The 26,468-nt window shown below is 46.7% G+C and overlaps 1 protein-coding gene across 26 annotated transcripts in view; it reads right to left on the reverse strand.

Annotated features, from left to right (window-relative positions):
* The window catches only part of LOC102123544 (contactin-associated protein-like 4), a 213,023-nt gene that overhangs the window by 41,929 nt on the left and 144,626 nt on the right, over positions 1-26,468 (reverse strand). For 21 of the 26 annotated variants that reach the window (XM_074008653.1, XM_074008651.1, XM_074008649.1 and 18 more), the window contains 3 exons: positions 26,088-26,285; positions 21,649-21,805; positions 351-478 (listed from right to left, as the gene is read on the reverse strand). In XM_074008653.1, coding sequence (XP_073864754.1) covers positions 351-478; positions 21,649-21,805; positions 26,088-26,285 — 483 coding nt within the window. The remainder of the gene's footprint in view (positions 1-350; positions 479-21,648; positions 21,806-26,087; positions 26,286-26,468) is intronic. The other 5 variants (XR_012420989.1, XR_012420987.1, XR_012420988.1 and 2 more) reach the window with 2 other exon arrangements.

A 26,468-nucleotide genomic window follows, 5' to 3' on the forward strand; every position in this document is an offset into this window, starting at 1 on the left:
CAGGCCCCAGTTCCCTGACCAAGCGATGGAGACAGGAGGCTGGGTCCGTGGACAGATGATGCCCGTGGAGTCTGCGGAAGCTTCTCTTGCAGGGCGTGCTGCACACACTCGCAGGGGCGTCTCCCTCAGCCGATGCCTGGGATGTTTCCAGCTGATGGGGAGGCTTCTCAGGGCTCCCCTTGCCTCTCCCGGTAACGCCTTAGACCAACCACTGAGTAACAGCCACGCGGCGTGCGTCACTTCCCTAATTTTAAAAAGGCGCATAACTCCTCGTTTTCCATCAACCCCCCCATGGAGGCGGTCTTTGCGCGGACAGGCGCTGTCAGGAGAGAGGTGTGGGCGCTACCTACCGTCTCCCTGGCACTGCAGTGGTCCCAGCTTGTAAGCTGCCTCCGAGCCTGGGCGGTCCGCGTCGGTGATGACGATCTGTGTGACTGGCAGGTGCTCACGGTGGGAAAGCACGCCCACGTCGCTCGTCCTGGGGGAAAAGACACCGCGTGACGCTGGGCAGGGCCAGGATTACCCAGCTCCACCTGCAGGGACATGCCAGGCCTGGCGGGGCCACCACCCAAATGCCAGGCCCAGTAACACCCTTGATGCGTCCTTTTGTCCACATGGGGACCACAGAGAAGGCAGGCAGCAGACTCTGAAGGTGGCCATCTGTCAGCCCGAGATCGCAGCTTCAGCAGAAATGAGTGGCAGATTGTGCTTCTAAATGTCAGAGTACGAATAAATACTGCTAAATAAATAATAAATAATAACAAATGCTGCACGGAATGCAGTGTTACGTGCCTTGTGGGCAACTAAGTGAGGGGGATTGTTAAGTATTAATAAAATATAGTAGTCTATGTAATACATCAATAAAAAACGACTTTCATTCAGATTTTTATTTTAATTATTATTATTTTAGAAAGCTACCTTGTGTTTGCTTTGTCCTTCTTTATTGACTTTTATAACTAAAAAAAAAAAAACCTGATTTGAAACCGAGTTGGGAATCCAATGCAATGCAATACTCTCTAAACTTTAATCAGTGGGATGATCTGAGAGTGAGTGCTCGGTCAATACCTGTCCCTAGAGGTTTCTTCCAACCTGAACTGCCCACTCTCTCTTCCCACAGGTGACAGGTGTGATCCTTCCAGGGATGTTTGCGCACTCATTCCTGCTATGAATGGCTTTATAAAACTGAGTGTGTGCTGGAGACAAATGAGCGTCTCTAGGAGAAATGCAGAGACAGCTGGGATGGGACAGAGAGCCTGGCCCCAGCTGCCACCGCCTCCTCTCTGGCTGGTTTCCATATTTCCCAAATAAGGGCATTGTTTACGTTTTTGCTGCATCTTTGCTATTTTATGATGGACTTCACTTTCATGTGGATTTCTGATTTATAGACCATAGAGAATCTGATTTGAACCAGAAATACCCTGAATCCACAGGGAGAAATAAAGCCATTTCTACCGTTTAGATGCAGCCAATTCTGCCTCCATGTAGATTTGGAAGAAAGGGCCAAGGTGCTGAATGTGTGGCTATTCCTATTTTTTTATGCAACTAAAAGTTCCTCATTTAACAGAAAAAAATGTTATCACAGTTAACAAAATTAAGCATTTTATTTCAGATTAAGCTTAAAATTGTGGCTTAAATGTTTTATTTCAGATTAAACTTAAAATTGTCTTAAACATTTCCTCTTACATTATCAATAGTATGTCCGCTATATTTAGTGCATATACTGAGATACAAAGGAATAAAAATTAAAATATAAACAGTAAGACAGTGAAGGAACTGGATCATTTGCCAAATTTAACCTCAACAATCCACTGCTTTACTTAGTTAAGCTTCTACTTCTTTTTGGTAACAAGGAAGATACAACACAGATTTTCCAAGTCTATTAAAGCTTGATTTCGGAATACTAGAGAGCAGGCACCAGGAGCACGGCTTATGCGGAGTGTGAGGGGCCGGCCTGGGACGTCTCTGAGGTGGTGGAGAGCGGCCACATTAATCACTGTCTGACCGTCCGTCTCTGACAGCACAAACACCCAAGTCCCGGGAGGCCAGGAACACTCCTGGGAAATGCAGAGCTTGTGGTCATTCAAGGTCAAACCTTGAAGTTTTTAAGCATAACTTTGCAGAATGCATGCCTTTTATTAAGAGTTTAACGTCAGCAATGTATGTAGAGTGCTGAGAATAAGTAAATGTAGCTCAGTGGATGCATATGTGTGGAGAAAGGTGATGAAATACTAATATGTCTTTGGTCAGCGTTGGTTTGGAAGCTGCTACTGCTCAGCTGCGGGGAAGAGTGGCCTTCTACATTGTCATGTGAGTGCAAACTCCCCGCTTCATTCAGGGGATTCACGATAGATTTGCCAGGCTCACTGAAAACTGCTGGTTCACAGCCACGCCTGACTCCTCTATGTTCTCCTTGCAGGTTTCACTGCAAGACAGACACAGACACAGTGAAGCTGCCACGGGTTCCCAGAGGTCTCCAGAATCCAAGAAGACAGCATTTAAACTTCCTTCATAGACACTCCTAAACTACAGAAAATGTTAAGGGATATTTTTAAACATTGGAAAGGAGGAACGTGGAGAAATGTCTGGCCAACTCTAACATTTACTAGAAGAACAGAAATGTTACCATTGTCCACAACAAAATCATTCAGAACCTTTTTCTTTTTTTCTTTTTTTTTTTTTTTTTGAGACGGAGTCTTGCTCTGTTGCCCAGGCTGGGGTGCAGTGGCCGATCTCAGCTCACTGCAAGCTCCGCCTCCCGGGTTTATGCCATTCTCCTGCCTCAGCCTCCTGAGTAGCTGGGACTACAACAGGTGCCGCCACCTCACCCAGCTAGTTTTTTTTTTTTTTGTATTTTTTAGTAGAGACGGGGTTTCACCGGGTTAGCCAGGATGGTCTCGATCTCCTGACCTCGTGATCCGCCCGTCTCGGCCTCCCAAAGTGCTGGGATTACAGGTTTGAGCCACCGCGCCCGGCCTAGAACCATTCTTAGGGCCAAATTTGAAGACAGCTCCAAGTGAATGGAGCAGTTTTTACTTTCTTATGAGAAATGTGACTTACAGAAAAATATATCATCACCAAAAACTTTCTTGATCAATTAAAATTTTACTTTATGAGAAACATCTCAGGCATTTAAATGGCTTAAATGAGAACATAAAAAACACCAATGTACCCATCTAACTTAATAACTAGAATATTATGATTGTAAAGGAAAAACCAAAATTACAATAATTATGGATACTATATATGTAGAAAATACAAAATAATTTACAGACCATAAAAATTAATATGAGTCTAGCAGGGCCAATGGATAAAAAATCAATGACATGAAAACAGACTGTGTTTCCATACACCAGCAACACCAACTCGGCGAACATGAAGTGCAAAGCGACTTGGCTCTCAGTAGCATCCAAAACACAAACCCCCAGGAGTAAAACCAACGAAGGCACGTGAGACCTCTACACTGAGCGCTATACAAAGGTTACTGAGGGAATAGTCAAGAGTTGGAACAGTCAATGCTGTAAAACTGTGAACTCCCCAGATTTTTCTGAAGCATTAACACAGCCAATGAAACTAATGTCAAGTGTCAGCTGCAGCAGCGGAAGGTGCCCCAACAGTGCTGGCGAGACGGGGAAACTCCCAAGGTGTCCTCCAAGACAGAAACAGAGAACCAAAGGCTAGAGAATAGCCCCCAGAGCCACACGGCCCGCAAAGCTGGGAGAGGAGCCCCACATGGCTGCTGTGCACACAGAAGGTGCAGACAGTGAATCGGGCCCAGACCCCGCCGCAGACCTCGGCAGAGACAGGGCAGCTTGGAGAGAATGCATGTGAAAGAGAAAAGGGAAGGCACGAACAGCGAACCTAGAACTGATCTAAAATCACCGCCAGAGAGAAAGTCCACTTGAGGGTGAAAATACTGGAAAACGGCACATAGATCGGGGCACTGGCTACAGGAAGGGGCTGGGCACACTCACGCGCTCAAGAAGGTGGCTTTGCCAAGACAAGAGTCTGGGGGAGGGAGGATGGAAAGGGAAGTGCCCTTTGGAAACCATGTGGTATAATGGAAGGGATGTTAGAGAGAAACTCTAGGATCCCACCAGGAAAAGGAAATTGTGAAAAACTAATGACGGTCACAAAACCCTTCCCCTTACACAGGACTCCACGCAAGGACCATGCTGACTGCAGCGGTGCCCGTAACCCAGGACCCATATGTCAACCATTTTCTACAACCAGCCCTGCCCACAGAGATGCAAAGACACCGTCTTCATAAATGTAAAACAAAACAAAGTGAAAACCACCTGGGCGGAAATCTCCCTGGGACACCAGCAATGAGTGAAAAAAAATATAACAGAATCTTCCAAATGGACTTAAATGTCTTTAAACAAGCATAAGAAGGTGTGACAAGGTACTATGAATCCGAAATTCACAAACTAAGAAGAAATGTGGACCAACCATCCGGAAGAAAGCAAGCAAGGGAACAGAAATTACAAAATAAACCCAAGAAAACTACAAAACCATAGAAAATGAGGAATAATTACAACATGCCCAAGAGAGAACAGATTCAGATAAAAATGTAATAAAGGTCATTGGATAAAAGCAAAAACAAAGAACTCAAAGAAAGCAAATCAGATAAATAAAAAATCAATATGAACCAGAAAGTAGTGGAAATAGAAGACAAAGAAAACCCAATTTATATGTAACCAGAGATAAAGAAAAAATAAAACAGAACTAATATTTAAAACTATAACCCAACAAGTCTTTCTGAAAGCAAAGGAAGACCTGAGCTGTACACACAGAGGAACTTGACCTGGAACAATCAACTCTGTGGTTTATCCTAGTAGAAGTGTTAGACTTAAAACACAAGGAAAGGGCCGGGCGCGGTGGCTCACGCCTGTAATCCCAGAAGTTTGGGAGGCTGAGCCGGGTGGATCATGAGGTCAGGAGTTCAAGACCATCCTGGCTAACACGGTGAAACCCCGTCTCTACTAAATATACAAAAAATTAGCCAGGCGTGGTGGCAGGTGCCTGTAATCCCAGCTACTTGGGAGGCTGAGACAGGAGAACAGCGTGAACCCGGGAGGTGGAACTTGCAGTGAGCTGAGATTGTGCCACTGTACTCCAGCCTGGGCGACAGAGTGAGACTCCATCTCAAAAAACAAACAAAAAAACACACAAGGGGCCAGGCGCGGTGGCTCAAGCCTGTAATCCCAGCACTTTGGGAGGCCAAGATTGGCGGGTCACGAGGTCAGGAGATCGAGACCATCTTGGCTAACCCGGTGAAACCCTGTCTCTACTAAAAAAAATACAAAAAACTAGCCTGGCAAGGTGGCGGGCACCTGTAGTCCCAGCTACTCAGGAGGCTGAGGCAGGAGAATGGTGTGAACCCAGGAGGCGGAGCTTGCAGTGAGCTGAGATCCGGCCACTGCACTCCAGCCTGGGCGACGGAGCAAGACTCCATCTCAAAAAAAAAAAAAAAAAAAAAAAAACCACACACAAGGAAACAATGACCAGAGTTTCAGGCCAAAATAGTGAAATAATGTACAAGGGCCTCAGATTTCTCCAAAATAACATACATCAGGGTAATGGTAGAAGATTATTTTCAAAAGTGTGAAGGAAACATGAACCAAGGGCTTCACATCCAGTCACCTCCCTTTGGATGCCAGGTCACAATATGAGGCGGGTGCTCCCCAGAGCTGCAGGGATTCTACACCCAGAGGCATCTGCTCTGCCTTTGAAGAATTTACTGGAGCACGAACAGCAGCCAACCGGGAGATGACTGGGCAACTCCAGCAGAACTAATACGCGTGAGGATGGAGGATGTTTAATTGCAGACCTAAGAGTGACACAGAGCTGGCCACGTGCATGGCTGGTGTCAGTGGGATGCCTGTGGGCGTGGTTAGTTTTATTCTTGCAGAATGGAGAGGATGCAACAGGGAGGAGGCAGGAGAGGGAGACAGGGCTGAGCAGCACTGAGGGCTCAGCAATGAAGGAAAAATTAAAGCCTATAAGCCAAATAGCAATGGATCAGATAAAAGAACAGTAGAATAAAGTCACTTTAAAATAAATAACTATAAAGGTAGAAAGCAACACTCCTTAAATACCAAAATTTTTGTAAAGACCAGAGAAATATACACCATGTAAGAAAGAAACAGCAAACACAGTAATTTGCATAATAACTATTCCATAGAATAATATGATGGTGTTGAACCCAGACATATGAGTTTTAATAATAAATGCTAATGGCCTCAACTCACCTTTTGAAAGTCAAAAGGTTTTAAATTTGACCCCCCAAAGCAAGACACAACAGCACACTCTATATATCAGAGACAAAGAGTGATTTTGAAAGGGTGTGGTGAGAGGACAGAGGCCTGCCACCAACAGACAACAGAAAGAGCGCCCCTGGGTACTAGTCTGGGACCAGGAGTGCAGGGCAGCAAAGCCAGCAGACGCCCAAGTCCCTGGTAAGAATGTAGCATTTGCTGCAACCTGAGCCCATCTCACCATCTAGAGCATCCATGGATCACTCATGACGCCCAATGTGACGTAAATGCCATGTGAAAGCTGTTATACTGTATTACTTTTTTATTTGCATTACGTTATTGTTGTATTTTATTTTTATTTTGTATTTTGTGAGATGGAGTTTTGCTCTTATTGCCCAGGCTGGAGCGTAATAGCGTGATCTCAGCTCACTGTAATCTCTGCCTCCTGGGTTCAAGCGATACTCCTGCCTCAGCCTCCTGAGTAGCTGGGATTACTGGCATGCACTAATTTTGTATTTTTAGTAGAGACGAGGTTTCTCCATGTTGGTCAGGCTGGTCTCGAACTCCTGACCTCAGGTGATCTGCCCACCTTGGCCTCCCAAAGTGCTGGGATTACAGGCGTGAGCCACCATGCCAGGTCCTGTTGTATTGTTGTTTTCATTGTCTTTTTCTCTGATATTTTTCATCTACCAGCGGATGCAGAGGGTGGACTGTGAGCAGGTGGTGGTAAGGCTGTCACAGCAGTTACAGCCCATTTGCGGGGGTGACAAGGACACACTCCACTACCCTCCTGGATGCTGGAGTCACAGCCTAACGTGGAGGCAGAGCTGTGTCAGTACCGTCACACAAATGGCAGACCAAGGCTCTTTAGGAAGCAAAATCTACAGGAAACGAGAGGTGTCAGGGATGGAAACACACTGGTAATAGGAGAATTTAATATAAAAAGAGACAAAAAGTAAGTAGAGATATAGAAGGACTCAATAACATAATCAATGGAGTATGAGAATATATCAACAGCTACACCCAATAGACAACACAGCCTCCCCTGAAGCTCACATGGAATGTCCACACACCTGACGATTAGTTTACCACAGAGAGAGAAATATAAATAACACACTGTCATCAAAATGTGATAAAACACAGAACTACTGCAGGAATATACCAGGAAAGCCAAGTGAAACCAGACCCTCTGAAGGAAGCGGATTGCTCCTGCAGGACCCAGGAGACACCCCAAATACTATGAGTGCCCAAGCTGTGAAAGTAGGAAACGGGGGATCATCTGCCCCCAAACACACACCCTCACTGGGGAACCTGAAGATCTAGCTCATAAGAGAAGGATTTGACCTTCACTGGGAAAACACAGGAAGAAGGAAATCTCCAGCTGAACTTTATAACAATTTGAACTGATTAAGAAGTCTCCTGGGCCGGCGGCGGTGGCTCAAGCCTGTAATCCCAGCACTTTGGGAGGCCGAGACAGGCAGATCACGAGGTCAGGAGATCGAGACCATCCTGGCTAACACAGCGAAACCCCATCTCTACTAAAAAAAAAAAAATACAAAAAACAAAAAAAAAAAAAACAAAAAAAAATTAGCTGGGCGTGGTGGCGGCGCCTGTGGTCCCAGCTACTTGGGAGGCTGAGGCAGGAGAATGGCGTGAACCCGGGAGGCGGAGCTTACAGTGAGCTGAGATCCAGCCACTGCACTCCAGCCTGGGCCACAGAGCAAGACTCTGTCTCAAAAAAAAAAAAAGTCATCTCCTGGCCAGAAGTTGGGGGAGGGCATGAATCTGGTGTACAGACTCCACAGGGTGGGGAAGCATGAAGTCCTACCTGTTTTCACACCTGGGAGGCAGGCAGCCTGGGGCAAGTTCTCAGCCCTGCTCGCCCACTGCCTGGAAACAGACTCGGTGCTGTTGGCGGGTGGGGGGCACGGTGGGAGTGAGACTAACCCTTTGGGTTGTGTGGGAGCTGGGTGAGGCCTCTGCCAGCTTTTCTCCACTTCCCTGATAACTTGCATGACACAGCAGAGGCAGCCATAATCCTCCTAGGAGCATAACTCCATTGACCTGTGAACCTCACCCCCATCCCCCACAGCAGCCGCAGCAAGACCTGAGCTCAGACATGCCAGCCTCACTCCCACCTGATGGTCCTTCCCTACCCACTGTGGTAGCTGAAGACAAACAGCATATACTCTTGGGAGTTCTAGGGCCCCGCCCACCAGCAGAGCGTCTCCATCCCACCACAGCCCACGCTCTCTGGAAAGCGCCACCTTCTGGCAGGAGGCCAACCAGCATGAAAATAGTGCTTTAAACAACCAAAACTAAAGACCCTCACAGAGTTCATTTCAGCTCCTGCCAACTCCACCAGCGCAGGCGGTGGTATCCATGGCTGAGAGACCTGAAAACGGTTCACATTGTCTGAGCAGACAACCCCCAGTACAAGCCTGGAGCCTGGTAGACTTGCTGGGTGGCTAGATCCAGAAAAGAGAAAACAATCGCTACAGTTGGGCTCTCAGGAAGCCACATCCATAGGAAGGAGGCGAGAGTACTACATCAAGGGAACACCCCGTGAGTCAAAAGACTCTGAATGGCAGCCTTGAGCCCCAGATCTTCCCTCTGACATAGCCTGCCCCAATGAGAAGGAACCAGGAAAACAATTCTGATAATATGACAGAACAAGGTTCCTCAACCACCCCCCAAAAATCACACTAGCTCACCAGCAATGGACCCAAACCAAGAAATCCCTGATTTACCTGAAAAACAATTCAGAAGGTCAATTATTAAGGTAATCAAGGAGGCAACAGAGAAAAGTGAAGTCCAATTCAGGGAAATCAAAAGACGATACAAGAAATGAGAGGAGAAATCTTCAGTGAAATATAGCATAAATAAAAAACAACCACAACTTCAGGAAATAAAGAACACACTTAGAGAAATGCAAAATGTCTGGAAAGTCTCAGCAGTAGAATCGAACAAGCAGAAGAAAGAACTCAGAGCTCAAAGACAAGGTTTCTAAATTAGCCCAATCGAATAAAGACAAGGAAAAAATAATTTAAAAAAATGAACAAAGCCTCCAAGAAGTTTGGGATTATGTTAAATGCCCAAACCTAAGAATAACTGGCATTCCTGAGGAAGAAGACAAATCTAAAAGTTTGGAAAACATATTTGGGGGAATAATCAAGGAAAACTTCCCCAGCCTTGCTAGAGACCTAGACCCCCAGATACAAGAAGCTCAAAGAACACCTGGGAAAGTAATCACAAAAAGATAATTGCCTAGGTACATTGTCATCAGGTTATCTAAAGTCAAGATGAAGGTAAGAATCTTAAAAGCTATGGGGCAAAAGTACCAGGTAACCTATAAAGGAAAACCTATCAGATTAACAGCAGATTTCTCAGCAGAAACCCTATAAGCTAGAAGGGACTGGGGCTGTATTTTCAGTCTTCTTAGGCAAAACAATTATCAGCAAAGAATTTTGTATCCAGTGAAACTAAGCTTCATAAATGAAGGAAAGATACAGCCTTTTTCAGACAAACAAATGCTAAGAGAACTCACCACTACCAAGATGGCACTAAAAGAACTGCTAAAAGGAGCTCTAAATCCTGAAACAAACTCTAGAAACACATCAAAACAGAACCTCTTTAAAATATAAATTTCATAGGACCTATAAAACAAAAATATAATTTAAAAAATCAAGGTATACAGCCAACAAATAGCACGATGAATGGAATAGTATCTCACATCTCAATACTAATGTTGAATGTAAATTGCCTAAATACTCCACTTAAAAGGTACAGAATTGCAGAATGGTAAGAATTTGCCAATCAAGTATCTGCTGCCTTCAAGGGACTCACCTAACACATAAGGACTCACATAAACTTAAGGTAAAGGGGTGGAAAAAGACATTCCATGCAAATGGACACCAATAGTGATCAGGACTGGCTATTCTTATAAAAGACAAAACAAACTTTAAGGCAAGAGCAGTTAAAAAAGACAAAGAGGGACATTATATAATGACAAAAGGCCCTGTCCAACAGGAAAATATCACAATACTAAATATATGTCCACCTAACACTGGAGCTTCCAAATTTATAAAACAATTACTACTAGACCTAAGAAATGGAATAGACAGCAACACTGTAATAGTGGGAGACTTCCATACTCCACTGACAGCACTAGACAGGTCATCAAGACAGAAAGTCAACAAAGAAACAATGAATTTAAACTATAACTTGGACCAAATGGACTTAACAGATATTTGTAGAACACTCTCCCCAACAACTGCAGAATATACGTTCTATTCATCAGCTCATGGAACTTTCTCCAAGATAGACCATACGATAGGCCACAAAACAAGTCTTACTAAATTTAAGAAAATCAAAATTATATCAAGTACTTTAGACTACAGGGGAATAAGACTGGAAATCAACTCCAAAAGGAACCTTTGAAACCAGGAAAGTACATGGAAATTAATAAACTTGCTTCTGAATGATCATTGGGTGAACAATGAAATCTAGATGGGAATTAAAAAATTCTTTGAACTGAATGATAATAGTGATGCAACATATCAAAACCTCTGGGATACAGCAAAGGCGGTGCTAAGAGGAAAGGTCATAGCCTTAAATGCCTACATCAAAAGATCTGAAAGAACACAAATAAATAGACGATCCAAGGTTACACCTCAAGGAAATGGAGAAACAAGAACAAACCACACCCAAACCAACAGAAGAAAGGAAATAACCAAAATCAGAGCAGAATTAAATAAAATTGAAACCAAAAAAACAAAAGATATATGAAACAAAAAGCTAGTCCTTTGAAAAGATAAGTAAAATGGATAAACCATTAGCAAGATTAACCAAAAGAAGACAGAAAATCCAAAGAAGCTCAATTAGAAATGAAATGGAAGATATTACAACCTATACCACAGAAATACAAAAGCGCATTCAAGGCTACTATGCACATAACTAGAAAACTTGAGGAGATGGATAAATTCCTGGAAGGATACAACCCTCCTAGCTTAAATCAGGAAGAATGAGAAACCCCGAAAAGACCAATAACAAGCAGCATGATTGAAATGGTACTAAAAAAATTACCAACAGAAACGTCCAGGAACAGCTGGATTTTACCAGACATTCAAAGAAGAATTGGCAACAATTCTATTGACATTATTTTATAAGAGAGAGAGAAAGACGGAATCCTCCCTAAATCATCCTGTGAAGCCAGTGTCACCCTAATACCAAAACAAAGACAGGACATGACAAAGAAAGAAAACCACAGACCAATATCCCTGATGAACACAGATGCAAAAATCCTTAACAACATACTAGCTAACCAAATCTAACAGTATATTTAAAAGATAATCCATCATGATCAAGTGGGTTTCATACCAGGGATGCAAGGACGGTTTAAAATATGCAAGTCAATAAACGTGATATACCACATAAACAGAATCAAAAACAAAAATCACATGATCATCTCAATAGATGCAGAAAAAGCATTGGACAAAATCTATTATCCCTTTATGATTAAAACTCTTAGCAAAATCAGTGTATAAGGGACATATCTCAAGGTAATAAAAGCCATGTATGACAAACCCACAGCCAACATAATACCGAATGAGGAAAAGTTGAAAGCATTTTCTCTGAGAACTGGAACAAGACAAGGTTGCCCACTCTCACCACTTCTATTGGCACTGGATGGAAGCCCTAGCCAGAGCAATCAGACAAGAGAGAAATAAAGGGCGTCCAAATTGGTAAAAAAGAAGTCAAACTGTTGCTGTTTGTTGATGATATGATTGTATACCTAGAAAACTCTAAAGACTCTTCCAAAAAATGAATTCAGCAGTTTCAGGATTCAAAATGAATGTACACAAATCAGTAGCTCTGCTATACAACAACAGCTACCAAGCTGAAAATCAAATCAAGATCTCAACCCCTTTCAAAATAGCAATAAATAAATAAATAAGTAAAATACTTAGGAATACACCTAACAAGGAGGTAAAAGATCTCTACAAAGAAAACTACAAAACACTGCTGGAAGAAATCATAGATGACACAAATGGAAACACATCCCATGTTCATGGATGGGTAGAATCAATATTGTGAAAATGACCATACTGCCAAAAGCAATCTACAAACTCAGTGCAATTCCCACCAAAATACCACCATCATTCTTCACAAAACTAGAGAAAAAAGTCCTAAAATTCATATGGAACCAAAAAGGAGCATGCAAAGCCAAAGCAATACTAAGCAAAAAGAACAAATCTGGAGGCATCACATTACCTGATTTCAAACTATGCTATAATGCTATATTCACCAAAGCAGCACGGTACTGGTATAAAAATAGGCACATAGACCAATGGAACAGAATAGAGAACTAAGAATCAACCCAAATACTTATAACCAACTGATTTTTGACAAATCAAACAAAAACATAAAGTGGGGAAATGACACCCTATTCAACAAACAGTGCCGGGATAACTGGCTAGCCACATGTAGAAAATGAAACTGGATCCTCATCTCTCACCTTATATAAAAATCAACTCAAGATGGATCAAGGACTTAAATCTAAGACCTAAAACTATAAAAATTCTAGAAGATAACATCGGAAAAACCCTTCTAGACATTGGCTTAGGCAAAGATTTCATGACCAAGAACCAAAAAGCAAATGCAATAAAAATGAAGATAAATTGCTGGGACTTAATTAAACTAAAGAGTGTCTGCACGGCAAAAGGAACAGTCAGCAGAGTAAACAGACAACCCACAGAGTGGGAGAAAATCTCCACAATCTATATGTCTGACAAAAGATTAATATCCAGAATCTATAATGGACTCAAACAAATTAGCAAGAAAAAAATATGAACAATCCCATCAAAAAGTGGGCTAACAACACGAATAGACAATTCTCAAAAGAAGATACACAAATGGCAAACAAACATGAAAAAATGCTCAACATCCCTAATGACCAGGGAAATACAAATCAAAACCACAATGTGATACTACCTTACTCCCTCGAGAATGGCCATAATCAAAAAACCAAAAAATAACAGATGTTGGCATGGATGTGGCGAAAAGAGAACACTTCTACACTGCTGGTGGGAATGTAAACTAGTACACTCTCTATGGAAAACAGTGTGGAGATTCCTTAAAGAACTAAAAGTAGAACTGCCATTTGATCCAGCAATCCCACTACTGGTATTTATGCAAAGGAAAGTAAGTCATTATTCAAAAAAGCTACTTGCACACCTATGTTTACAGCAGCACAATTCACAGCTGCAAAAATGTGGAAGCAACCCAGGTGCCCATCAATCAACAAGTGGATAAAGGAACTGTGGTGTATGTACATACATGGTGGAATACACTCAGCCATAAGAAGGAATGGATAAAGGAACTGTGGCGTATGTACATACATGATGGAATACACTCAGCCATAAGAAGGAATGGATAAAGGAACTGTGGCGTATGTACATACATGATGGAATACACTCAGCCAGAAGAAGGAATGAATTAATGGCATTCACGGTAACCTGCATGGGATTGGAGACTATTATGCTAAGTGAAGTAACTCAGGAGCAGAAAACCAAACATCGTATGTTTTCACGCATAAGTGGCAGCTAAGCTATGAGGACACAAAAGCAAAAGAATGATACAATGGACTTTGGGGACTTGGGGGAAAGTGGGGGAAGGGGGTGAGGGATAAAAGACTACAAATTGGGTTGGGCGTGGTGGCTCACGCCTGTAATCTCAGCACTTTTGGAGGCCAAGGCAGGCGGATCATGAGGTCAAGAGATTGTGACCACCCTGGCCAACATGGTGAAACCCCATTTCCACTAAAAGTACAAAAAAAAAAAAATTAGCAGGGCGTGGTGGCGTGCACCTGTAGTTCCAGCTACTTGGGAGGCTGAGGCAGGAGAATCGCTTGAACCCGGGAGATGGAGGTTTCAGTGAGCTGAGATTGCGCCACTACACTCCAGCCTGGTGACAGAGCGAGACTCCGTCTCAAAAAAAAAAAAAAAAAAAAAAAAGACTACAAATCTTTACTGCTTGGGTGATGGATACACCAAAATCTCACGAATCACCACTAAAGAACTTACTCATGTAACAACAACAACAACAAAAAACTTGATAAAATTGAAAATATTAGCGACCCTTTTACAGAAGGTCCTTTAACTTGAAAATTTCGAGGCTATTTTTAAAAAATTGCCATAAAAAGGGAAATACACATAAAAATTACAGAAGTACTAAAATACTGGTAAATAAAGCAATGCATTTCAGATTATTTAATGCATTGAAATTGGTGAACAGAAGAAAACCTAAACTCTGAAATATTTTTACCAGCCAGAAGTGAAGAATGAACACAAGTATATTTACTTGGCACCATAAAGACTGGTATAAGCAACAAAGAGAATAAAAAAAGCATAAAGAAAAATTTTTAAATGTAAAAATTAATAAGGTGAAGAACAGAAAAATAATACATCTAAATAGTAAATCAAAATACTTAAAAAAAAAAACATACTATAAAGACAAATATATCGTGTGTCTGGAAGACCCCAGATAGTTTAATCAAGAAAAAAGGCAGAAAACACACATATACAAAATAGTAAAATTTTTTAAAAAGGGAAAATTATTAAAAGGGAAAAACCATAAAAAATAAACTACTTTTCAGACCACTCTATGAATGAATTTACCTCTATAGGAATGAATTTATACTCTTTAATTTTTTAAATTAATTAATTTCTTTATTTATTTTGAAATGGAGTTTCACTCTTGTCACCCAGGCTGGAGTACAATGGCATGATCTTGGCTCACTGCAACCTCGCCTCCCAGGTTCAAGCAATTCTCCTGCCTCAGCCTCCCGAGTAGCTGGGATTACAGGTGCGCATTACCGTGCCTGGCTAATTTTTGTATATATTTTGTTTTTATTAGAGACGGTTTTCACCATGTTGGCCAGGCTGGTCTCAAACTCTTGACCTCAGGTGATCTACCCGCCGTGATCTCCCAGTGTGTTGGAATTACAGGCGTGAGCCACTGCGCCTGGCCCTGAATTTATCTTGTTACTAGTGAAAAGATAATTTACTAGGAAAATTAAGTTTAATGAAATTGATTCCACTGGGTTTATGTAGTTTAGTGTATTCAATTCTGTAGAAACAAAACAGAAATGTATCAACAAAATGTGCCACAGAAGTCCCCAGTCAAGGTGAATTCACAGAGAAAGTCTAGTAAAACTTCAAAAATCTAATAGTCCCAATATTCCAAAAAAAGAAAAATTCTTCCAGAGCACTGAAATGAAGGAAAACATCCCAATTCTATGAAGCAAGTGTGACCTTGACATCTAAATCTGATAAAGACGGTAAGAAAAGAAATGCACAGACTGGCCACCTGCGAACGTTGACACAAACCTTCTAGCTGTATTATCGGTGCATGAAGAATGTAATTCCACACAAAGAAAGACACAACACGGCCAGTGATCTATTCCAGTTTCAGTATTAGGAAATCATTAATATGTTTTATCGAATTAAGATATCTAAGGAGAAAAATCATTTGATTACTTGCATAAATGCTGAAAAAACCTTTGATGAATGTTAACATCCATGTCTCATAAAATGTTCTGGATGATAATTATGAAGACACATTCTTGATGTGATTCCGTAAATACACACGTGCACGTGATCAGTGTCTTTATTGAGGCGTACATGGTATCTACACGTGTGACATTCACATGTATACCCTCTAAGTGCCTCAGCCCTAAAGACAGTGTCTCACCAAATGGGCAAGAAGAAAGAGTTCAGTGGAACCGGATATGATGAGACCATGCTTTCACATACACCAATAATCAAGGACTTAAATGTAAGACCTGAAACTATAAAAATTCTAGAAGACAACATCAGAAAAAACATTCTAGACATTGGCTTAGGCAAAGATTTCATGACCAAGAACCCAAAAGCAAATGCAATAAAAACAAAGATAAATAGCTGGGACTTAAACTAAATAATAACCAGTTAGAAGATAGAATGATAACTCGGTTTACAACACCAGAATGGGAGATACAATTGTTTAGGGCTGAATTTAACAGAAGATGCACCACAGGAGCGTGGAAAGAATCTTCTCCAGGAAGGACGAGCTTAGAGCAGGATGCGCCTGGAACCCGTTGGGTAAAACGTAAGAAAGTGCTCAGAGGAGGATGGGGCCTGGCAGGAGGACACGGCTGAAACCCGCCTCACCTGGGACAGCTGCAGCCCCAGATGACGTCAGGACAGGAGACAGGACACGTTATGAAGAGGGAGAGAGACCCTGACAGTCGGAATGTCGACTGAGAAACGTGCATACGAGGAACAGTGTTACTGAAACAAAACAAACAACAACAACAACAACAACAAAAACACCACCATCTGAACAACAATCAATAATAATTGATTCAGGCAGGATTAATTAATGGATGCTAAAATAGGTGGGCTGAATCTGAGGCATAAGAGAGTAAGAACATGGTTTCCTACATCCCTGCACAAAACACTATTGATCACAAATGCAAAAATGATCATTCATAGTGGGGAATCCGGCAGACGTCACCCGAACCAAACTGTCAAATTAACATCAACAGTAATGGGGCATTATGGGAATAATTAGAGAAATGTAAATACAAATTATGGGTTACAAAATAGCACTGGATCAATATGAATTTCCTGATTTTGATTTTTGGACTCTGGTTATGTAAGAAAACAGCTTTGCTTTTGAGAAATACAGGACGAAATATCTGAGGTTAAAAGAGCATCATGTCTGCAATGGACTCTGCAATGATTCAGGACCCGGATACTTATGTGTGTCTATATTGAAATAGAGTGAGAGAGCGACAGAGGTTGAGAGGCAGGTGGGAGGCAGAGGAGACCGAACTCGCTTGGAATTACAAGATGGAATTAGAACCCTTGGAGATCTGGATCGGGGATGCTCTCTGGTGCTTTCTTCTAGAATTGTTATTCTTTTGCCTTTCATATTTGATCTGAAATCCAACAGGAATTGATCTTTATGTGCTGTGAAGTAAATATAAAAGTTTACTCCTTGCACGTGGATAGCTAGTGGACCCGGCTCCATTTATTAAAAAGACCAAACTTTCCACACTCCCTGGTGCTGCCCACAGGACTGTGCACCTGTCTCTGGACGCTCCTTGGTCATTTGATTGTTTCTCTGCACCGACGCCTCCACACACACCACACACCTCTGAGTCATTTTACAAGTTTTTGATCTTTTATTTTGACCAATGTCAGACTAGTAGACACACTGCGCGACAGTGGAGAATCCCCGTGCACGCCAGTCCTTCCCTCGCACGCTGTGGGTTGCTGGGTTGAGGCTGTCCCTGATGTGCACGGGCCCTCTGGGCATCCCTGGCCGTGTCTGCCACAGTCCGTCCTTCACACTGCCCGGGCGCACTTGTGTCTAGGTTGCATCTCCTCTGCCCTGCGGCTGACTTCAGCGTCACAGCCGAGCGATCCTTACTGAGCTAACCCATGGCTCCCGTGTCAGCCCTGGGGTCTTCAGCAGATTCACCAGCTCCCTCCTTTGCTACCAATCCCGACACCCAGCAGGGTCCCAGGGAGCATGCACCGTGGGACACTGCATGAGGGCAGCTTCCCAGTGACCGTCGGTCCCAAGGCCGCGTGGGCAGCAGCTCCCGTGCACTGAGTACTGTGGGCTGACGAGCGGCCCCTGCCATCCCACGCAGGCCGCAGCCTCCACGGCCAGAAGCCACCTGCAGGCAGAGCTCCTGAGGTCAGTCATAACCGGACACAGATCAGGGCCCCAGAGGCCGAATCCCGCCTCTCCGGGTGGGTGGGGTCCACGCTGCCAAAGCGTTCACTTCGCCCTGACCTCTATGTCCAGGGAACATGGGCGGTGCAGCCCCGGGTGTCCGAGGACTGAGGCTGGCCTGCTCTGCAGATAGGGCTCCTGGTCTCGCAGCCTCAGCCTCGGCTCCATGAGGAGACCGCAGCCCCTGCAGGCCCCACAGGCCCCACACACTCTGCAGGCCCCGAAGGCCTCCCCTACAGGTTACTTCCAGACTCGCACCTTCCTGGGCACTGACCAGCAGCTGCCCACCTGCCGGCGGTTCCTGCTCACCCTCGCCGAAGGGACACGTGTGGTGTCTAGGGAAACGTGTCCTTCCACACCTGCTTCAGGACCGGGGTCCGGCTGTGTGCACTGCTCTGCCCTTGGGGGGCGGGGTGGGGGGCACGTTCCTTTGCCCCACTCAGGAGCATCTCTGGGGTGGACATGGCTGTGGCTGACAGGGCTCTGCCTCTCCTGCACCAGGACTTGTCCAAGCCCTTGGGCCACCTTTGCATCCATCCTGAGTCCCCAGCTCCTTCAGCAATGGGTCGCTGCTGTGCTCACCCAAATCCACGAGTTGATGGGCCCACAAAAGCCCGGCCCGCAATGGGCAGGGGCAGGTGCCCAGGTAATTGACGCCCTGTGGCTGCCTCCAGAGTCCTTCCCACTGGTTTTCTCATCGGGCTAGCGTGGCCTCTTCCCTGAGCTGCCAGGACAGTGCTCTGAGGTGGCCTCACAGACGGAGTGGGTCAGCACGGCCGGGGCGAGATGCAGAGGGATTTCAAGGGCCCTTCCCTACTGATGTTGAGAATAACGTTTTGCTGAATCAAGAGCCACTGTTTTAGTAAAGGCACCGCACCTATCACACCGCTCTGATGAGGCCCCTTAATTTAATCTTCAGGATCCCCTATCTTCCAGCATCGTCGGTTTTGATTTTTCAGGCGCCCTATCAGTGATTTCAGGGGGAAATGATTGAGACCACCGCCTGCCATTCTTCAGGTCTGCAAGGGTGGCGGGGGTCTCCTCACTGCTCCTGGGAGATGCTGCTCTGCGTTTAGTTTCTGGGGAGGGGAGGGGCTGTTTCAGGAGCTTCCATGTGGGTCTTCTCACCGTGAGGTTTCTACTGCGCAGGTCAAGGGGCCTTGGTGGGCTCTTCCGGCAGGTGCACGCTCATTCCAGCGATTCTCAGGGACAAAAGAAAATACTGAAAGGAACGGAGAGGGGACCAAGCTCCACTCACTGCCTGGCTGCAGACGCCCACCCTCAGCGGGCCCAGGTGGTGTTTCCAATCCCAGTCGGCATCACACGGACCCTGTAAGACCCAGCAACTGTAGGGCACTGGCTGGGGCTCTCGGCTTCCCTGGTTGGGGTGGGGGTGGCTCACGCTTACTGGGCATCACAAGGGCCTTCCTGTGTCACTGGATCCTGCGTCCAAGACTGGACGAGGGCTCAGGATCCTCCACTGCAGCCTCCAGGTCCCCAGGCTGACCCTTTCTGCCTGCAAGTCCAGCAGGACGGTCATGGGCCGCCCTTTTTCCTTACCTCCTCTGGGTCCACCAACCGTCCTGCGGCCCCTCTGACCCTGGCCTGGCCACCACCCTGGCCGGGCCCCCTGGGAGAGGGTGCGTCCACATGGCTCCTAGGCTACAGGATTCCATAATCTAAATTGCTCCTGTGGCATTTAGCCCTGCAGCTGCATCCCTGCCCACCAGCCTGGCCTTCCCAGCAGGCCAGGGCCGCCCTGACTGGTGCCCTCTGCCCGTCCTGGAGACCACGGTCAGGAGGTGGGTCCTTGGGAAGTCGCCCGATTCCAGCGTGTGTTCTGGTCTGGGTCTCCCGTCCCTTCCCAGTCTCAGGGACTTGGCTCCAGCACGGCATTCCCCACGGTAGATCAGCACCGTTTTCTGTAAAGGGCCGGATGGTAAGAATTTCAGGCTTTCAGACCACAGGGTCCCTGTCTTGACTCAACCCAGCCGTGGGACTGAGAGCAGCCGTAGTAAAACGTGAAGGAAGAATGCGGCTGAGTGCCAGCAGAACTTTGGAAGATCAGGTTGCGGACAGGACTTGGTTCACAGGCCAGAGTTTGCTAACCTCTGCCTGGGGCCTTCACTGCCACCGTCTCTGACACGTGCATTTCCGCAGATCTTTCAAATTCTTTCAGAATATTCTTAAACTGATGTGTTCCAGCTTTTGTTCATGCCAGGTGAGCAAATGAAAACCTTGCAGTTACAACTGTGAGATCATTTCTGAGTGAACTGATTCCTAAGCTTGTAGACATTCTGTAGCCAAATAAATCATATTGACCAAATTGTGTGTCTTTTTAAGTGATTTTGGTGTTCATGGCCCATATTAAAAGTCTAATAAAAATACAGTATCTGAAGCATTTGAGCTATATGAAATATTTTTTATTGGTGATAAACATTAAAATATGAATCTAGAGATTTGAAAATTCTCACTTTATAAATATTGTCTTGTAAATAAAAACATAAAATCAACGGGGATTCCAGTATTATCCTCAAATATAATAAGCTTTCTGATTTCACATATTGTCTACATATGTGAGGCAATTCCCTTGTTTAGCCATTTTGAAGATCATTTTTAAGCCCTTGATGCTCTGTATTTCCAGAGTGTGGGCCACACTGAGAGATACTTTTCATGTAAACATCCATAAGTCAGACCAGCAGCTTCATCAGATCACGTGGGACAACTCCCATGGGTCCAGCAGTATTTATGCGGGACTTCTCAGAGCCTTTGCTGTGAAAGCACGCACTACGCCTTTCAGAGGTGACACCAAGGATGTGTCACCCCCAACACCCAGGTGATTGTGGACCTGAGGACATGTCACCCCCAACACCCAGGTGATTGTGGATCTGAGGACGTGTCATCCCCAACACCCAGGTGATCGTGGATCTGAGGACGTGTCACCCCCAACACCCAGGTGATCGTGGACCTGAGGACATGTCACCCCCGACACCTGGGTGATCGTGGACCCGTTGGTAGTTGAGAGTGTTGGAGGCCACACTTTGGAAATTGGTTTAGAAAATATGTCCTGTCCACATGAGATTACTTAAATGGACTAAATTAGGTTGAATTTAAACCTTTTAATCCTTTAATGAGGTTATCTTATTGAAGAAATAAAATGTGCATGATTTGTGATAAATTTTTCACAACGAACCAATGAAGTGTTGACAGATGAAATGACGTGATATGTGGGTTTTCTCCACAATCACTGGGATGGGGTGACGAGGTGGGCATATCTACGGCCAAAAGCTGGCCGTGGGCAATGGCTGTTGAGGTCGGGCAATGGGCACGTGGGGGTTCATTAGTACTATCGTCTCTACTTTTGCATAGATTTGACCTTGTTCATAATGGAAAGGTTAAAAATGAGAAACAACAAACCAAGATAAGAAAGAAAGGAAACCAGTAATTCATTGACCGTAATTTTTAGGCTTCTGGTCACTTGTATCATAGTTCATCAGCGTACATGTCTCTAACTTGTGAGGACGCAATGGAACCTACATCTGTCCTACGCTTCAAGCAATAACAAGAGCACGTCTTACGGAGGAAATCACATGCAATTCACCATTCGTCCCGGTCGGCATCACAGTTACAGCCGTACTGAGGATCCAGGCAGTCCCTCTCTAACCCACAGGCACACTGGTGGGCGCCGGGAAAAGATCCTCCCCAGTAAGTGTGGGTCTCGTTGGCTCTTCCAGCCCACCAGCTCAGCGCCGTTCCATCTAAAACACAAATCAGAGAAAGGTGACAGCTGCCTGGCCCACTGTCCACCACCCCCAGGGACCCCTCATCTCCTAGCTCGTTAAGAAACCCACAGAGCAAAGAGAAACTCTGCTTTAAAATGGTTTTATTCTTAACACCGTAACAGAATATTGCTTCTTTAAGAATTATAACTGATCTGTTTTGTTACACTGTATTTCTTAACCCATCACTGGACCATGTATTTTATTAGGAAGTAATACCTAACTCCTTTCGTCATGGTAGTACATAATTTGGAACAGCAAAGTTGTGAAACTTCATCAGGAACTGCATTAAGAAGTGAGTTGCCATCAAAATAAAAAAATGAACAAACAATCGAAAAGTGATTTGGAAGCTAAAGTTAACCTCTGTGTGAGATCCCGAAAGGCCTGTTGCAATAGAAACAAAACGAAGGCAGCACGTTCCTCTGAGCCCTCAGTCGGCCCCATGGGTTATTACCGAGCGGCCCTGGCTGCAGGTCTGACCCCAGCATCCTGTGACTCCCAGGTGGGGTACACCCTGCTGTGGCCGGGGGGTTGTTTGGGGCTGAGTTGCGCTTGCTGTTCTGAGAAGGCGCCTGTTCACCTGCAGAGCCGCAGAAGGGAGGGGCAAACCCTCCACCTGCCTGACACAAACACCGTGTTGGGAATCCAGCAACCCTAGTGCCCTCTCAGGGATAAACAGGAGCCTCTGCATCCTGCCTGGGATCCCACGTCGGAGCTGGACCTCTCCGGAATGCTGCAGAATGAGAGACCTGGGCAAGGAACGCCCGCAGCACTTAGGAGAAGACGGCCGAGAAGGGAGAGGTGGAGTCCAGCATATGCTGACCCAGGAAGAGGGCCCCCACCTCAGAGAGCCAGGCAGGAGGCAGCTGCTTCCGAGGCACTGGCCATTTCCTGCGAGTGAAACCAAGGGTCCCATGAGGACCCGGAGCATGTGCCAATCCCCTGGTGCCTTCTGACTCCACCCAGCGAAGCAGCCTTGGCTCACACGCAGTTGCCTCCCTGGCCAGCAGCTCCCAGAGGTGCTGGGATGAGTGCTGTGAGCATCACCCATGAAGACGAAAGCTCACCGCTGGGAGGCAGGAGGCGTTTAAAATGTTTAATAGATATTTTTGATAATAGCCCTTTAAAACTTTAATTACTTCACCATTATGCTTTCAAAAATCAGAGGGAGGACATTATTGTATTCCAACTTATAACTGTATTTTTACCATCTAAATTACTCATCTAATAACACTGGAATTATCAAATGGCCATAGTGATATCAAGGGTCTTCAGTTGCATTTGTGAGTTTTTAAGCATTCCAGAGATTTGGGGAAGGTTGAAGAAATAACAAAACAAGACAGCAGAAAAGAAAATAAGAAGAGAAATAGGAACCAGTCTACTGAACCAGGGAACGCACCCCACAGGCTCCCAACCCAGTCCCGGCCGGGATCTCCCGCCCAACCTCAGGGCCTCAGCCTCACACCCAAGGCTCTCCCTGCAGGGCTGGCCCCGGCCTGTGAATGTGCATTTCTGTATTCTTCACACTCCTCCCAGACCCATCACGGGGACCTGCCGGAGCCCCCACTGCCTCCTTCGCCTTGTGACCTGCACACCCCGACCTGCAGCCCCACCTGGACCTCACTTCCCAAGTCCCCTTTCTTCCCACCCTGTCTCCATGGGGACCAGCCTGTGGGCACCCTGGATGCTGGACCCCAGGGACTTCCCTTGAATGCTTTTCTGGTCCTCTGACTGCACTGAGCCCCCCCAGGGCAGCCTTGGTGACAATTCCCTCAACCACACGAGGCCGGGGCCTGGGCCGTATCTATCCGAACCCAGTGACAATTCCCTCAACACGCGAGGCCGGGGCCTGGGCCGTATCTATCCGAACCCAGTGACAATTCCCTCAACCACGCGAGGCCGGGGCCTGGGCTGTATCCATCCGAACCCAGTGACAATTCCCTCAACACGCGAGGCCGGGGCCTGGGCCGCATCTATCCGAACCCAGTGACAATTCCCTCAACCACGCGAGGCCAGGGCCTGGGCCGTATCCATCCGAACCCAGGGGCATCAGGCACTGGCCGCCATCACATAAAGCCCCAGGTTCTTATCTGCCTATTCAAGGACCCCCGCCCAGACCATGTCCAGTCCCTGCTCTCCCTCCTCATCTCTGCTCTCTCCTCCGGTGGCTTTGCCGGACTCCGCATCCCAGATCCCCCCAGCTCCTCCTCTTCTGGGGCTCCCCTGGGGCCTCCCCATCACCATCCAGAACCTGCTTCTGTGCCATTGTCCTTAAGAATACTCCCAGAGGCCGGGCGCGGTGGCTCACGCCTGTAATCCCAGCACTTTGGGAGGCCGAGGCGGGTAGATCATGAGGTCAGGAGATTGAGACCATCCTGGCTAACACGGCGAAACCCCATCTCTACTAAAAATACAAAAAAGTAGCCGGGCGTGGTGGCGGGCGACTGTAGTCCCAGCTACTCGGGAGGCTGAGGCAGGAGAATGGCGGGAACCTGGGAGGTGGAGCTTGCAGTGAGCTGAGATGGTGCCACTGCACTCCAGCCTGGGCGACAGAGCGAGACTCCGTCTCAAAAAAAAAAAGAAAAAAAAGAAAAAAAAGAGCGCCCCTAGACCTCCAGATCTTCCTCTGGCAGGAACGCTCCCCACTCTGGCTTCCCAAACACCTGCCTGTCCTCCTGCACTCGGCCGGGGGCACTGTGGCAATGGGGCTCACCTGCCTCCATGGTCACCTGTGCGATTTGCATTGAGCTAAGCCACACCAGGGAGCTGGGAGCTGAGCCATCTGTGTGGGGACACCATGGAGGAGCCTGTGGGACCGTGGGATCACTCTGTCTCCAGAATCCACACCTGCACGGTTGGGGGTCCAGCCTCAGGCCACATATTCAGCCCAGAGGATCCTCAAGTGTACCAGGCAGCCCCCGAGGACGCGATGGCACATCCTACCCAGGGAGGCCAAGGCTGTCCCAGGACACAGGACCTGCCCCAGAGTCCCCTGTGGTCCCAGCACAGGCTTCGGGGTGGATGCCCCACACGGTGTGTGCAGTGCAAGGGCTGTTTGTGCGGAATCACGAACACTGAAACCCGAATGCTGACCTCTCCTGTGCTCACCCCAAGTTCCAACCCTGAGGGAAAGGCCGGGCCCCCTCCCTGCACCCATCCCGGCACCTGTCCCCGCACCCCTCCCAGCACCCCTCCCTGCACCCCTCCCCGGCTCAGAGGGACCCAGCACAGCCCTCAATCCCGCAGCTCACTGTGGCCGACGTGGGACCTGGCCTCTGATATTCCGGACATGAATCCCAGGGTGGCCTGAGCCCCAGAGTGTAGGGGGGTCCGGGAGGAGGGCTGGCATTTGGGGAGGGTGGCAGAAGGGCCACATCCACAGCAAGCTGCCCCAGGCTTGGGAGACCCGGTCCCTTGGTGTGCATGAGGCCAGCAGCTGGCCCGACAGGACGGGGCTGAGTGGGCGGCCGCCTCCAGTCTCACTGGACACAACACACACGCGTGTGATGTTCACAGGCCATGCTTCTGCCAGGGGCCAGGCGCCCTGTGGGGTGCTGTCCTCAATCCTGTAACTCCATCTTTTGCCAGAAAAGGCGCTGAGTGAAAATGACATGGAGCGGCAGTGGCTTTATTTGAGGCCAACTTCACTCTGCTCCAGTTTCTCTAATTTATGAAAGGATTGATTTGCAAAATCCAAGGGTGAGTGATCATGGTTATGGATCAATTACAGCCTGACACCCCCACACTCCAGGCTGAGGAAAAGCATGACATGCAGCGGAGCTAAGGCTCAGTGGGGTCAGCCCGGGGTCCCTGGACACTAGGTGGAGGGGTCTGTCTGCTCAGCAAGGCTCTAGAACTTCCTAAATAGGGCAGTGCCCTGCGAAAGCAGAGCCCACAGAGAGACATGTCTGTCCTTACAGAGGAAATATGGGATTGTTTGGAAAACCCGGGAGGACCAGCAAGGTCTCAGGACGGTGAAGACCTGGGGCATGAGGAGCGGATGGGGGCTGAAGAAAGTCGGCACCTCAGTAAAATATTCTAAAGGGAGAAAACAGGGGCATGAGGAGTGGATGGGGGCCAAGGAAAATCACTACCACCGTAAAATATTCTAAAGGGAGAAAACACAGCATCCATCAGGAACGTCTCTGCCCGCCATGGTGTTCTGCGAGCTGCCCCTGGATCAAGCTCTTCCTGAAACCCTCGACTGTGACACCCACACCTCCCAGGCTCAGGTCAGGAAGGGCTGGGAGGGGCTGCCTACCTCGAGGGTCCTGCAGCCGAGACCTCCGACAGTGGAGCTCTAGCTCCTGTTGGCAGTGCCTGGCGCGGTCTACGCTGGCCAGCAGCTGCTCTGCACTGGCCGTGTACTGGAACACTGCCCGGTGCGGGTTCTCCAGGCTCGCGCCCTTGACCCTGGTTAAGGCCGAGCCGTTGTGCTGCAGCACTGTCCACGGAACATCTCCAGGGCGAGAGCAGGAGAGAGAGGAGAAGGAGTGTCACTAGCAGCACACACAGACCCCGGGTGCCCACTGGTCCTGAGACGTCGGAGTCCAAGAATCAGATTAATAGGATTCTAGAACATTAGGTCCTGAGAAGGGGTGGCCTCTTGTTACGATTTGTGTTACTCAGTATCCAAGGGGAT

This window comes from Macaca fascicularis, chromosome 12 (genome assembly GCF_037993035.2).
Source record: "Macaca fascicularis isolate 582-1 chromosome 12, T2T-MFA8v1.1".
Lineage (NCBI taxonomy): Eukaryota > Metazoa > Chordata > Mammalia > Primates > Cercopithecidae > Macaca > Macaca fascicularis.